This window comes from Sinocyclocheilus rhinocerous, unplaced genomic scaffold (assembly GCF_001515625.1).
Source record: "Sinocyclocheilus rhinocerous isolate Xijiao unplaced genomic scaffold, SAMN03320098_v1.1 scaffold819, whole genome shotgun sequence".
NCBI classification, from domain to species: Eukaryota; Metazoa; Chordata; class Actinopteri; order Cypriniformes; family Cyprinidae; genus Sinocyclocheilus; species Sinocyclocheilus rhinocerous.
In genome coordinates this window covers 443,165-455,758 of record NW_015665814.1, presented here as the reverse complement: position 1 = coordinate 455,758, position 12,594 = coordinate 443,165, and the positions used below count along the sequence as shown (strand labels likewise).

General features: G+C 36.3%; 1 protein-coding gene across 1 annotated transcript in view; it reads right to left on the bottom strand.

The window, feature by feature from the left end:
• Positions 1–44: 44 nt before the first annotated feature.
• The window catches only part of LOC107731514 (sorting nexin-14-like), a 55,173-nt gene continuing 42,623 nt past the window's right edge, over positions 45–12,594 (bottom strand). Inside the window, exons 23-30 of the mRNA XM_016542617.1 lie at positions 5,354–5,394; positions 4,338–4,457; positions 3,564–3,687; positions 3,113–3,277; positions 1,759–1,854; positions 1,044–1,135; positions 906–962; positions 45–819 (exon numbers count right to left, since the gene is read on the bottom strand). Coding sequence (XP_016398103.1) covers positions 778–819; positions 906–962; positions 1,044–1,135; positions 1,759–1,854; positions 3,113–3,277; positions 3,564–3,687; positions 4,338–4,457; positions 5,354–5,394 — 737 coding nt within the window. The 3' untranslated portion in view covers positions 45–777. The remainder of the gene's footprint in view (positions 820–905; positions 963–1,043; positions 1,136–1,758; positions 1,855–3,112; positions 3,278–3,563; positions 3,688–4,337; positions 4,458–5,353; positions 5,395–12,594) is intronic.

Genomic DNA, 12,594 nt, shown 5'->3' with positions numbered 1-12,594 from the left:
TGACTTTTATTGTTTTGTATTACAGTAATAATTTGGTCCTCAGACATTTTCTTTATTCAAAATTATTATTTTCTTCTCAATTATGACCTGTACATCTTTTCATGAGATTCTTATAAAAAAGGGTAAAGTTATTAATCTGTAATTTGTTTCTTGATGATGATTATGGTTAATTAAACGGCACTTGTGATGATTATAGATAGCGATGTCTGATGTCTGGCAAGACATCTCTATCCTCTTTTTTTCTAAGGTAGCTATTCATATTTTTACAAAGCATTTATTTTAAATAGATTTAAAGATTTATTGTAAAACACATAACCAGGGACAAAGCTGCTGGATATATTAAGATTTTATTTACTGAGCACAAAGCCAGAAGTGCATTTACAAAAACATTTTTTTCAGTACTTTTATTTTGCACATGGCTGTGACACTATATGAAATGTCTCAGTTCTGTCATTGATTTTTTATTTTATTTTTTTACTTGTCTGTATCTTGTGTCTTTTTGAGTGTCTTCAGGGACCATCAAGAGTGTAAAATGGTTTATTTACATCTGATCTGAAGAATGTTATCATGCTGATAATGACATTATGTGTCTTGAATCACATAATCTACTTGATCCAAACCTTTTGTTATTATCATGCTTTTACTACTCGACTGTAAAAATAAGGCAGGTTTCCAATGAATAGCCATGGCATACAAACCCCATTAAAGTCAATAAATAATTGTATTTTAGTAGTGCAATAAACGCTTTATAATGTTGATGTTAGGTCCGATAATGTTTTACATCCATCTAGTGGAGACGGAGAGACCTGCCTTCTGATTCTACAAAAGACAAAACAGCAGAAGCTCCATTAATAACACGACGAGCTGCTCTGTGTCACAGTGTGAGTGGTGCAGGAGAGCGTTACCTCACTGAGCTCTGGGAACAGCTCCTGGACAGCGATGTCAAGCAACACATACGTCATCTATGAGCAAATGAGAGATCCGTGAAAAAGATCAATGAAAGAGAAACGGCAACTTAGCAGAGAGTGAGAGCGTTTGAGGACCTGTTTGTTGAGCAGTGGCTGCTGAATGGCGTTGAAAAGCATCTTGACGCCCTCATACTTCGCTTCCTCACCGATACATTTCCCAAGCAGATCTGAGAAACACCACACATCAATTAGGGATGTTCATCTAAAATTTTGGTCAACGTGATAAGACTACATGATATGCTGATTAATCGCCCAACAATATTTGCAGGCAACACTTCAGTAAAGGGACCAATTCTCACTATTAACTAGCTGCTTATTAGCGTGCCTATTATTAACATATTGGCTGTTTATTAGTACTTATAAATCACATATACTAACTATTAATAAGCAGCAAATTAGGAGTCAAAAGTCGTAGTTAATGGTTTGTTAATAGCGAAGACGGGGCATAGAGGAGAAACAATAATGTACAGTATGTGGAAAATAATGTGTTTTTTGAACCTTAAACCGCATAAACACATTTCATTACACCAAATACACAAAATAATGTTCTTTTTAGCAACATCATATGACCCCTTTAAAATAAAGTGTGACCAAGTGTTTTCTCCTTCCTTTTAAATGCTAACTGTACGCCATTATATGGTTAGGTATATATTATTATTTGTATTTATTACTGGTTTAAATGAACCTTCAAAATGACAACACATAACCATAAACAGATCTTAAAAATGTGCTCAAGATCTTAAAAATGTGCCTTTAAACGGGGCTGATAGCTGCAGCTGTTATGAGGCACCTGGCAGGTAGTTCATCATCTCCTCAAAGGTCTGCTTGGCTCGTCTCTGTTTGTCCTCAGGAGAGCGTTCCTCTGTGCTCTCACAGAAAACCGCATCTGCAGAGGTGCAGAACTGATCAGCTGAAGACGACAAATCTACCCATCCAATAAACCAAAACAACTTGATGTAAAACCCTTATCATACACTAGAGCTGTGTGGGTTAAGCACGAACTGCTGTGACTTCACAAATGTAATTGCATTTTGGGATAGAGAGCTGCCTGAAACATCCCTTCTATTAGGCTGCAGATCAATTGGATCCATTTCGAGTATTGGAAGTTCTCGAGTTGAGTAGTCAGAGACTGTATGTTTAAGTGAAGTGGAAGGAAGTGCTTGAAATAAGGCAGATAAGGTACTAATGGCATGCATCCAAGAACAAACTACAACCCCAGTTCCAGAAAAGCTGGGACGTTTTTCCACAGCACACATTTCCACTGTCTTTTTGACTATCTGAGATGAGCTCTGTCCCAGAGAACCCGGCAGCATCGCTGCATAGAATTGACGTATAGCTTTCTCCTAGAGTAACAGAGATTCAAGTTGCATTTCTTGATGCAGCAGCAGACTGTGGTAAATGACAGTGGCTTTCTGAAGTACTCCTGAGCACATGTGGCTATATTTAACACCACAGCATGACGGTTTCTTATGCAATGCCATCTGAGGGCTCAAAGGTCAAGCACCTTCACCTGAGCTTTCCTGCTTTGCCCTACACAGACTTGAGATTTCTCTGTATTCTCTGAATCGTTTCACAATATCATGTATGGTAGTTGGAGAAAGACCTAAATTCTTTGTGATTTTGCATTGAGAAATGCGATTCGTTTCACACTTCTCTCGTGAAATTTGGCAGAAAGTGATGAGCCACAATCCAGCTTTGCTTGCAAAGACTTCAGATACTCCTTTTATACCCAAACATGATACCTTGACCTATTACCAGTTCACATGCTTACTGTGAACAGCTCCAAAACAGTTTAACTTGGATATTCTATAACCTTTTCACTTTTATTTAGCCTGTGTGAGTGTGTTGCAGCCGTCAAAATTTGTTTATATTTACAAAATACATTTACGTTGGTCAGTGAAAACTTTGGAAATCTTTTCTTTGTACTTTTGTCAATTAAATAGAAGTCAAAGAGAATTGTATTGTATTTTGCAAAACGTCCAAACTTTTCTGGAATTGGGGTTGTAACCGCTATTCTTTCTGTCTGTCTATGCAGAAGTTGTTTATGATGCATTTAGGCAATATTTGAGTTTTTAGAGTGTATAACGGCTATTAGGTATTGAAGAACTTGAAGATATGATTTTATAAAGTTGGAGCACACAAACCTCGCAACAGAGTGATGAGAGAGACGAGGCGATGCTCCTGCATGATCTGCTCTAGTTTGACCTGGAAATAATGGCCTACATACGCCTCTAGTGTCCTCTTCAAGAGAATACGAGCTCCGCTCAGAAAGTGATGCAGCCAGTCAGGCATATGAAACACCACCCGACCTGAGTCAAAAAAAACAAACCAGTCATGTGACTTCAGGAGAAACGTGCACGAGTCGTATGGACACACTTGCGTGGGCCAATCATGAGCTGTTACTTTTGTGTTCTTTGGAAAAAATAAGATCAAACAGATGAGTACATTTTCATGTTTTGTGAACTTTTCCTTTAATAAGACTTTGAAAAGATACTTTATGTGTTTGCTCTAATTTTAGTAATCATACTTCATATTAATAAAAACACATTTTTTAAAGTGTTACGATGAAAAAAAAGTTTAGTTACATTCACTTACCTATGTACATCATGTAGTCATATAGTCCATCAACCTCCATCAGCTCCATGAAGTAGTTCTGGTTGTGTTTTCTCTCCAGGCCCTCTGGCAGATTGGCATTGTTTCTGTACAGCTCGTTGAACAGCTAAAATGGCATGAGTGGAAAAGTTATTTCCAGTATTGAAAATAACACAGACGACATGACAGTCAATTCAAGATTGCTTTCTTTCTTTATTTTTGAATGATGGATTTCCAAAACTATGATTTAAGTACGGTTTGTACTGATACATCTTTCAATCACCTACAAGGTTTAGCCCAAAAATATATTTGAACTGCACCTTCAAAGACTTCAAAACGTCAATATTTCACAATTTAATAAATTCAATAAAAATTGAAAGAAAGAAAAATCATGATCTTTTCAGTAATAAGGCTAATATAAATATGATCAATGCTGAGAAAATGTCCCTGCCCTTGCTGTAAATGAGCAATTTTTTAAGCTTAAGTGATCTTCAGTTGAAAGTGCAGATAGTTATGAAAAATTGTGTTTTGAGCAGATGTGTTCAGACTTTTTTTGTAAGATATACATGTGCTACAATGGTTTTAAATGTACTTTTGTAGAGACTGGCAACCAGAAAATAATTTTTGTCCATATGAAATTCTCAAATGTAAAGGATTCTAATACATTAACAAGATACAAAACAAAACGCAACCAGAACTATTCTAAGACCATATTTTTCCGAAAGAAAGGAAAAAGCCTTTATTGAAATAAAAGTGTGTTTTGAGTAGTGAACACACCTTTTTATTATTTTCTGCAGTGGGGCTGAGGATGGTGAGCTCAGGTCTGCTGGGTTTGGGTTTGGGGGATTCACAGGAACTGAAGAACGACTGGATAAACGGCTCCAGGTTTTGCCCTTTCTGGAGAAAATCGGCAAGAATAAACATCAAGTCATATTAAAATCATTCTACGCTTTTCAAATTTTGTGAGAAATTTAAAAAGTAAAAAAACAACTCGTATTTGTCCTTTATCAGAAGACAGATGTGTCCGATATTTTATTCTATTATTTATATTTACACCTGATGCAAAACAACTAAAGTTATTTCATCCCATAAGATACAAGAAATCTAAAGGCTGGGATAACTGCCATTTACGGTCAACTCTGATTCGCCACCCTGCATTCGAGTTTCAGGGAGGCAACTCCTAGGATAATAATTTGTGTCAAATGTTACCTGAATATTCCCAACTGAACATGAATACGGAATCAGTGAACTGAAACACCACTGGAACACACTTTTAATAAGGAGGATTTGACAGTGAAAGGAGACTGAAGGCCAAGTTTACTATCCAGAACATCGGCATGTAAGGGGGAGGAGACCGCCAAAAGATTTTAAAGTACCATTTCCATGGTAACACAATGTCCGATTTAAAAATGGTTTTCACAGGATGAATCTTGGGCTTCTAAGCTTTCAAATGATATATGATTTATGATTATTACTAAAATATTTGATAGAGAAAAAGGACAACAACAAAAAAGAGTGCCAAGCGTCCCACAGGTGGGACGGTGACAGTTAAGGGGTTAACTGGCATTAAATCATTGAGCTAACTATTGGGAGGATTTTAGCTATGGGGTGGATCAAGTTACATTTTGGTAATAGATTTCTTTTTTTTGTCTTTGTGTTTTAAACCTCTCCGTGTGGGGCCTGAACCAGCGGTAGCCAGCATGAAGTGGATGTAAAAATTAAATAGAGTACGTTTTGATTTCATTGTGCCTCAAAAGTGAAAATAATACAGAAAACAACATCCAAATTCTTACCTCTTTGATCAGTTTTCCTGGCACTGACTTAAACATCTTCCCTGCAGAGACAAACAGAAATTAAATGAAGTAAATTCATTGTATTGACAGCCTACTTTTCCCATGCTTTATTGATTTTTATATTTAATAAACATTCCTGAATGAACTGAAGAGGATTGTTGGCTTCTTTCTGTTAAATAAACCATAATTCTAAGTATTAAACTGTGGGATTCCTCCTTTATTGCTAGCAGATGTTCTCAAGTTGTGTCAGACTGGATAAGGGATTGTCATTAAGGCTGTTCAGCTGGGTTTCTCGCAGAACACCAAGAACCACTCTGGCAAGCACTGCAAAACCTCCTCACAGGCAGAATATCGGCCTGTCCTCAGAGACACACTGCAAGAATGATATCGGACTTCAAGCATAGCCTAATGAAGATAAACATACATGTTTCAGCCTTCTAATGCACAGGAAAGGCCAACAAAATAAGCTCTTTCAGACTTCTCAAAGAAGTCAAAGTACTTGTTATAACTTTTTAGTACCCTCAAAACCTAACAAAATATGTATGACGTCATTCAGTATATCCAGTGGCTTACTAAAAAAAAAAAAAACATAAATAATACATTTTGGCACATGGGTCTCTGAGTGATAAAATAACTGCAAAAATGATTTGCCAGTGCCACAAAACAAAATGCACTAATATTTAAAATACATATTCTATTATCTTACACAGTTTTGTTTAACAGGTTTTATTCTTGTTTTAAGTATGTTTCAACAAAAGACAAAAGCTACCGATTAAGAAAACGATTTTTGCACCATAATCTGGTAGTTTATGCTCTGAATCTTTCTCAAAGAATTCCTCTGTTCTCTCTGAGAAACATCCCCACAACTGTGGTCTCCACAGACAATGTTTAACTCATGCTGTCAGATTGATTTATGGGCTTACTCCAAACAGACTGTTGTAGACTGTTTTCTCACCACTGACTATCTAGCACTTCTACAAACTTTACCAGCCTGGGCAACTTTCAATACATATCCACACTGTAAAAAATGACCGTGAATTTAACGGTAAAAGACTGTAAAAATGCTACAGTAAAATCCTGTTAAATGGTTAACGGTAAATTCCCCTACTATATACAGTGAAAAACTGTATTGAACATTGCTTGTGATGGGCTTTGGTTCATCATGTGACTTTCTCATCACCACCTGCATTTGGTGGTTATCAGTGTATTACAAAGGTACAAAACAGATTTCAGTACTTCAATAGGTTGGTATATTAACATTATATCAGTTAATGAAATTACGGTATTTAACTGTAAATTTAGTTAAAACCGTAAAACCTAAAACGTTGCTACCGTATTTTTTACGGTAAAATTCTGGCAACCACAGCTGCCGGTTTTTTACAGTAAATTTTACAGAATTTTTTTTACAGTGCAATCAGATTTCAGAAGTGCACCAAGGGGCTAAGTAACATCTGATGCTGTTTACATGCATGTGACAAATCCCCTGATTTCTATATTAATGCTTTAGGGCAAAAATGAATGAAATTAGGTCAATGACTTACAGTTGCCTCAAAAAGTACTTAAGTTACATTTTAAGTGATATTAGCAAAAATGTGTCATTTTAAATCAAGACAAGCACACTTTAAGCAAAATTTGAAAAATAAAATTGAAAAAAATCTAGTGTTGATAATGAAGTCAAAAAATATTGCACCATTTTGTGGTTGTAAAACATTGTGTTTATAGGAAACTCTTAAAACTCAATCTTTCGCATCATAAAGCACCGCTGTAATACAACGACATTTCACTAAATCATCCAAAACCTTTTGGGGGCTACTGAAAATTACATGGTGGAATAATTGCTTATTGTGGTTAATAATATTATTATTATTAAATATAATTATTTACTGAACATCTTAATCATTCAGCTGAAATGCAGCACTTTATACACTCATTTTTTCAGAAACACCTGTAAACCTACTATTCATGCGATTTTATGATCAGCCAATCATGTGGCAGCAGCACAATGCAAAAACTCAGTAAGTTGGCGATGCACAATGACTGCAGTCCCAACTACTCAATGCCACGTCCTCAAATTCCATCCTAATAGGTTGATTAAAAAAAGTTGGACCCAGATTCACCACAGACAAGATGCTTAAGCTTCCTACGAAGGGCACGGTCACAAACATTCTTCACAAACTGATCACACGGAAGTGCGTCTGCATAATGTAATTAGAGGCATTCTTTTTAACCCTCTGCATTAAACACAGTAATGCATGCAAGACCTCCTGCACTGTCAGAAAAATGTGCAAAATTGTACCTTTAGGGGCACAACAGCTTCCTTAAACGGACAAAGTTGTACCTTACCTATCCCTAAAAGGTGTATATTAGTAGTTGGGTCAATGCCTAATTTTCTGTCCGATTGCATTTTTTCAGTTAAAAATTGGTTTAAATGCATACAAAAGTTACCATATATAATTAAGAAGTACCTCTCCCATGTATGTACTCACTTTAACTTTTCAAAAAACATTAATTTTTTGCAATTTTTCTGTTATTCAAAGTGTCAAAATATCATGTGGTGCGACTGTCCGGCCATAACTGCTGTTTTGGAAACATCTTTGAAATTGCCCTAAATTTATTCAGATTAATGTTCTGCACTATTTGGCATGATTTCCAAAGTGTTTTGTAATCCTGTATAAAATTGCAAATCATTTGTATTTATATTTCCATCATATTATACAAACAAACTTTGTCCGATGAATGTCCATTTCATGAAATATCATGGGGTGCGACCATCAAGAAACTACCATTTTGGGACTTTTATGTTGAAATCCATTCAAAGATAGGACGTTGCATCATATACCAATTTGCCAAGGACCCATGGAAGCATCAAGCATGTTTGTAACTATCTTTCACATTTGGAAAAAAATTACCTTTTTAACGGCTGGGATGTAGTTACCACATTTGAATATCATGTGGTATGACCTCAAAAAACAATGAATATTGTTATTTCTACAAGTATTTATTTTTATTATAATTTTAATAGTGGTCTTTTGTGGGAAGCTAGCTTTTTTTGTTTAGGTGGCCATTTCTGTGCCTGTAAATTTTGACTGAATTTAAAATATCACGTGGTGCGACCACTGCAGTGTGTTTTCCATTATATATATGTCTTAGATTGGCAGTTTTTGCGCTTTTATATTCAATTGATGGTTTATATACATAAATTACTTTATTTTAGTATAATTTGGAATAGATTTTTAAGCAATTTAGGTCATTTCAGACATGTTTATGTTTAATCTTTGTACAATATGAGAAAAAATGCCCCCCAAAAAATGTAGAGCATGTAATTTTAGTTAGGTAATTATGCATTTATTAGTAATTTATTATTTATTTAATAATAACTATTTTAATCTAATTTACCAGATTCCACTGCCAAGCAAAGTAAAATAAATGCTCGCCATAGGCAGCATGTTAATTCTGACCCTGCAGTCGAGCACAAACTCCAGATGTCATCTTCTACTGTAAGAACGATGTTCATGCTGTCATCTCAGAACCTGAGCCAGCAACTCTAAACTGACCCTACACAAAGACCCGCCCCCTTAGTTACTGTTGCTATGTCCGTCAAACCATGGCACTTTTATGCCACGCATCATGTTCTCGTGCAGTGAAAAATACATCGCAGAGCAAAGACGACGGTGACATACAAGACAGAGCAGGTTACTTTTGGAACAAAGTCTCAGAGCGTTCAAATTTGTCTTATTTTATTTTTTTTTTAGAAATTCAAACAATAAATACTGTTTTGTGGCTCTTTAATGTGTCGTGACAGATCGCTGTAGCGCCTCAGTTCAAGCGGCACACGAACCGATCATCTCTTCATCTTAACTAGTTTTAGCACAAAATAAACATGAATGAACATCAGAAGGTATCTTGTTTCAACCGTGAAAATACGTCAATACACACAATTTTTTCAAGTTCAAGTCCACCGATGTTAATCTACTCTCTTGTCTGGTTTGCTTGTCGGACAAAAATGACGGATTTAGCGTTATAATTGGTCAGATCGTCTGTTAATCAAACTCATGGCAAAGGGTCAATTGAGCAGCCAAGATTGGGCAAAGTTCAGAAATAACTGGGGCTAAAGAAATGCCTGCAGTTAATGCCATATGCTGCACTTTTCACACGTCTCTTTAAATAGATTTTTAACAGAGTGTCTATTTACACTACGTGCAAATAGCCCGCCTTGTTGGCAGAGGCTATTTACACTAACTCCGCCCACCAACGTGTGATTGGGCTAGTCAACACTACAAAAGACGGCTGTCAAACATCAGCTCCAGTGGCATAGATGGTAAAGCATGTACCTCAGTCTTTTTGACGTGATCGACCCGGGTTCGAACACGCCTTTTGCCGAACTTTTTTCCCTATCTTTCAAATCTCATATCACATCAGAAAAGCATTTATTTTCAATAAAAATCAATCAAAAAGTTGAAAAAGTATCGGGTAGGGTTAGGGTAGGTGTAGGGAGGGCTTTATTGTCCCAATAAGGTGGCATCCATTTAATAATTTGAATTAAAATTATAATTTATACTCAATACGTTATTGCATATTGTTTTATAATGTACTACAATACTGAGGTGATAATTGCAGCAGAAATTCCTGCTATTTTAACAGAGTAAATATAATCTATAGCTATTTGCACTTATCAATTTACAGGAAAAATAAGTCTGCTAACTACATTTAAGAAGGCAACTCTGAAAATTATAGAACAAAAATAAGAGATCATTATTTACAAAAACATTATTTACAAAAATACTTTGTTTCTAAACACTTTACTGAGAACATCTAAAAAATGTTAAGCATGCTAAGGAAATGAATTAATTTTAATATAAATCATGGTCGCACCACATGCCATTTTTTAAGGCTACGACCAATTCATCTAGATGAAAAAAAACTAAAATCCCTTAATTAAAAATGTTAATATGAATTTATGTGTACTCAACATTCTTAATGTTTGAACAATTACAATAGATAGTATTAATTTTTTGTATTTTAAAATTGGCCTGTCGAAAATCCATATACATCAATGACCCAGTTTATATGTACCCTTAAATTAATACTTTGAACTTTTTAGATGTAGGTAAATAAGGTACTCAACTTTCTTCTCGTTTTCTAGAGAGGAAAGCTTCCAACAATGATATTCATGACCGAGAACATCCATAATGTTCTTGTAAGACAGTTAGAATTCTTCAAAGAACAATACATAATTTTCTCCCTAGTTTCCTCCTCTGAATGGTCACACATAACGCCCCGTTGATAGTCAGTGACTTTTCACTACACGGCACCAGTAGTTGACAGTTAGGTCGCTAGTGGGCGTTCCCACTACTGGCTGCCAAATAAGAGTTATAAATGTCATTCCCAGATGTCCTACCATGTTGCTGAACACCACAGGCCGACCAGTCTTGATCCCTAAAACCATTCAGCCCTACAGATTGAATGGCGAATACTGCAGGCTGGTGCCCATTTCCAGCGGTAGCCTTGATTTATTTTAATATGAAAAGCTTTTAATGACTACATACACTTACTGATATGATTAAGTTCTTCATCTTACTGGCAGATCACACCTCTCCTTTCGGTAGCTGCTACAAAAACTGCCGCTCATTTGCATAAACTTTTCTCGACTTTGTCGTGTCACTGGACACATCTGTATCCTGTCACTAATGGCCACTGTCGCTTGTGTTGCCTAATATAATTTAATTCTGATTCCATAGTTGACTTGATCTGCCTGCAACTCTGCAAGTGCAAGTGGTTAATACATTTGCACAGTGATTCTGATTTAAAAACAGCTGTGTTTTAATACTTTCAGCTATTTTTTCATTAGCAACGCCAGTCTGATCATAGTCAGAGGTTGCTGGATTTATCCATGGCCCTTCAGTTTGATAAGTAACACCAGACTTCACTTTCCCTACTGGTCATAATGAATTCAGAAGAACCTAGAATGAATCAAATTTTCTAGGAAGAATAAAGGAAGGGTTTTTAAAGGAAGAATAAAAAAGGATTAACTGAAATAAAGTCTTTCCAAAATAAGTCAGAGTCAGTATACCTGGCAACACGGCAATCATGCGAGAAGATCAGTTTACCAAAGCTTCTTTGCGCAGTTTACAAATTCCCTTTAAATCCCTGGATCAGAACAAAGAACTATAAATTCAAACTTAACAGAACTTTTGCCGGGCAATTTTCTTTGACCAAAAGGGTCACAACAATTGTGGGGCAGGAGAAAAACATTTGTGACAGACATTAGCAGGGTACAACAGAACACATCATTATTCATTGTTTTATTGCATGGTGTCTGTTCCTGTCAAAGCTACTGAGCTCAGATCAAAGAGGAGACCAGACCAGCTGCTAAACACAAACGACTACACAACATCTCCTGGGACTTTCACACATTTTAAGAGTTTACTCTTTGGTGCCAAAAAAGTGAGCAGCACTTCTGCAGGCGGAAATGCCTAGATTAGAGATGACTATGGAGATGAGCCAGATTATGTGAGCTGACAGAAAGGCTATGTAACTCAAACTGATGAATCTCAAAATTGAACTCATGAATCCATGGACTAACCCTGCCATGTGTGAACAGTTCAGGCTGCTAGCGGTGGTGTAATTGACACACTTTAGTCTTATTAATACCAATAAATCATTGCTTGAAAGTCAGTCTATTTGCGTATTGTTGCTGACCATGTGCATCCCATCATGGCCACAATTTACCAATCTTGTGTGCCTGCTTCCATCATAGCAAAGCAAAAGTCATCTCAAACTAGTTTCACGAACATGACAATGAATTCCCTATCATTTAGTGGCCTCACCAATCAGTGGATCTGAATTCAAAAGTACAGTGGTTCCCAACCACGCTCCTGAAGCCTGAAACTACCTTGCATATTTTGCATGTCTCCTTAATCAAACACACCTGATTCAGCTCATTAGTAAAGACTTCAACACCTGAAATGCGAGAGTCAGGGGCCATTTGCACAATGCCATTTTCGACTAAAAACTGGTCACTTTTATGTGTTTTGGCCATTAATTTACATGACAATGGCATTTTGGGGCCTGAAAATGCAAATATTGGCATGCATAATACAATGTTTTTAGTCGTTTTCACAGATCCATGTCAACAGGGATTGTTTTGACTAGAGGGCGACCGATACCAATTTTACCGATACCGATAGCAAGGTTAGACCACACTGGCCGATACCGATTAAAGGTGGGGTATGTATTTTTTT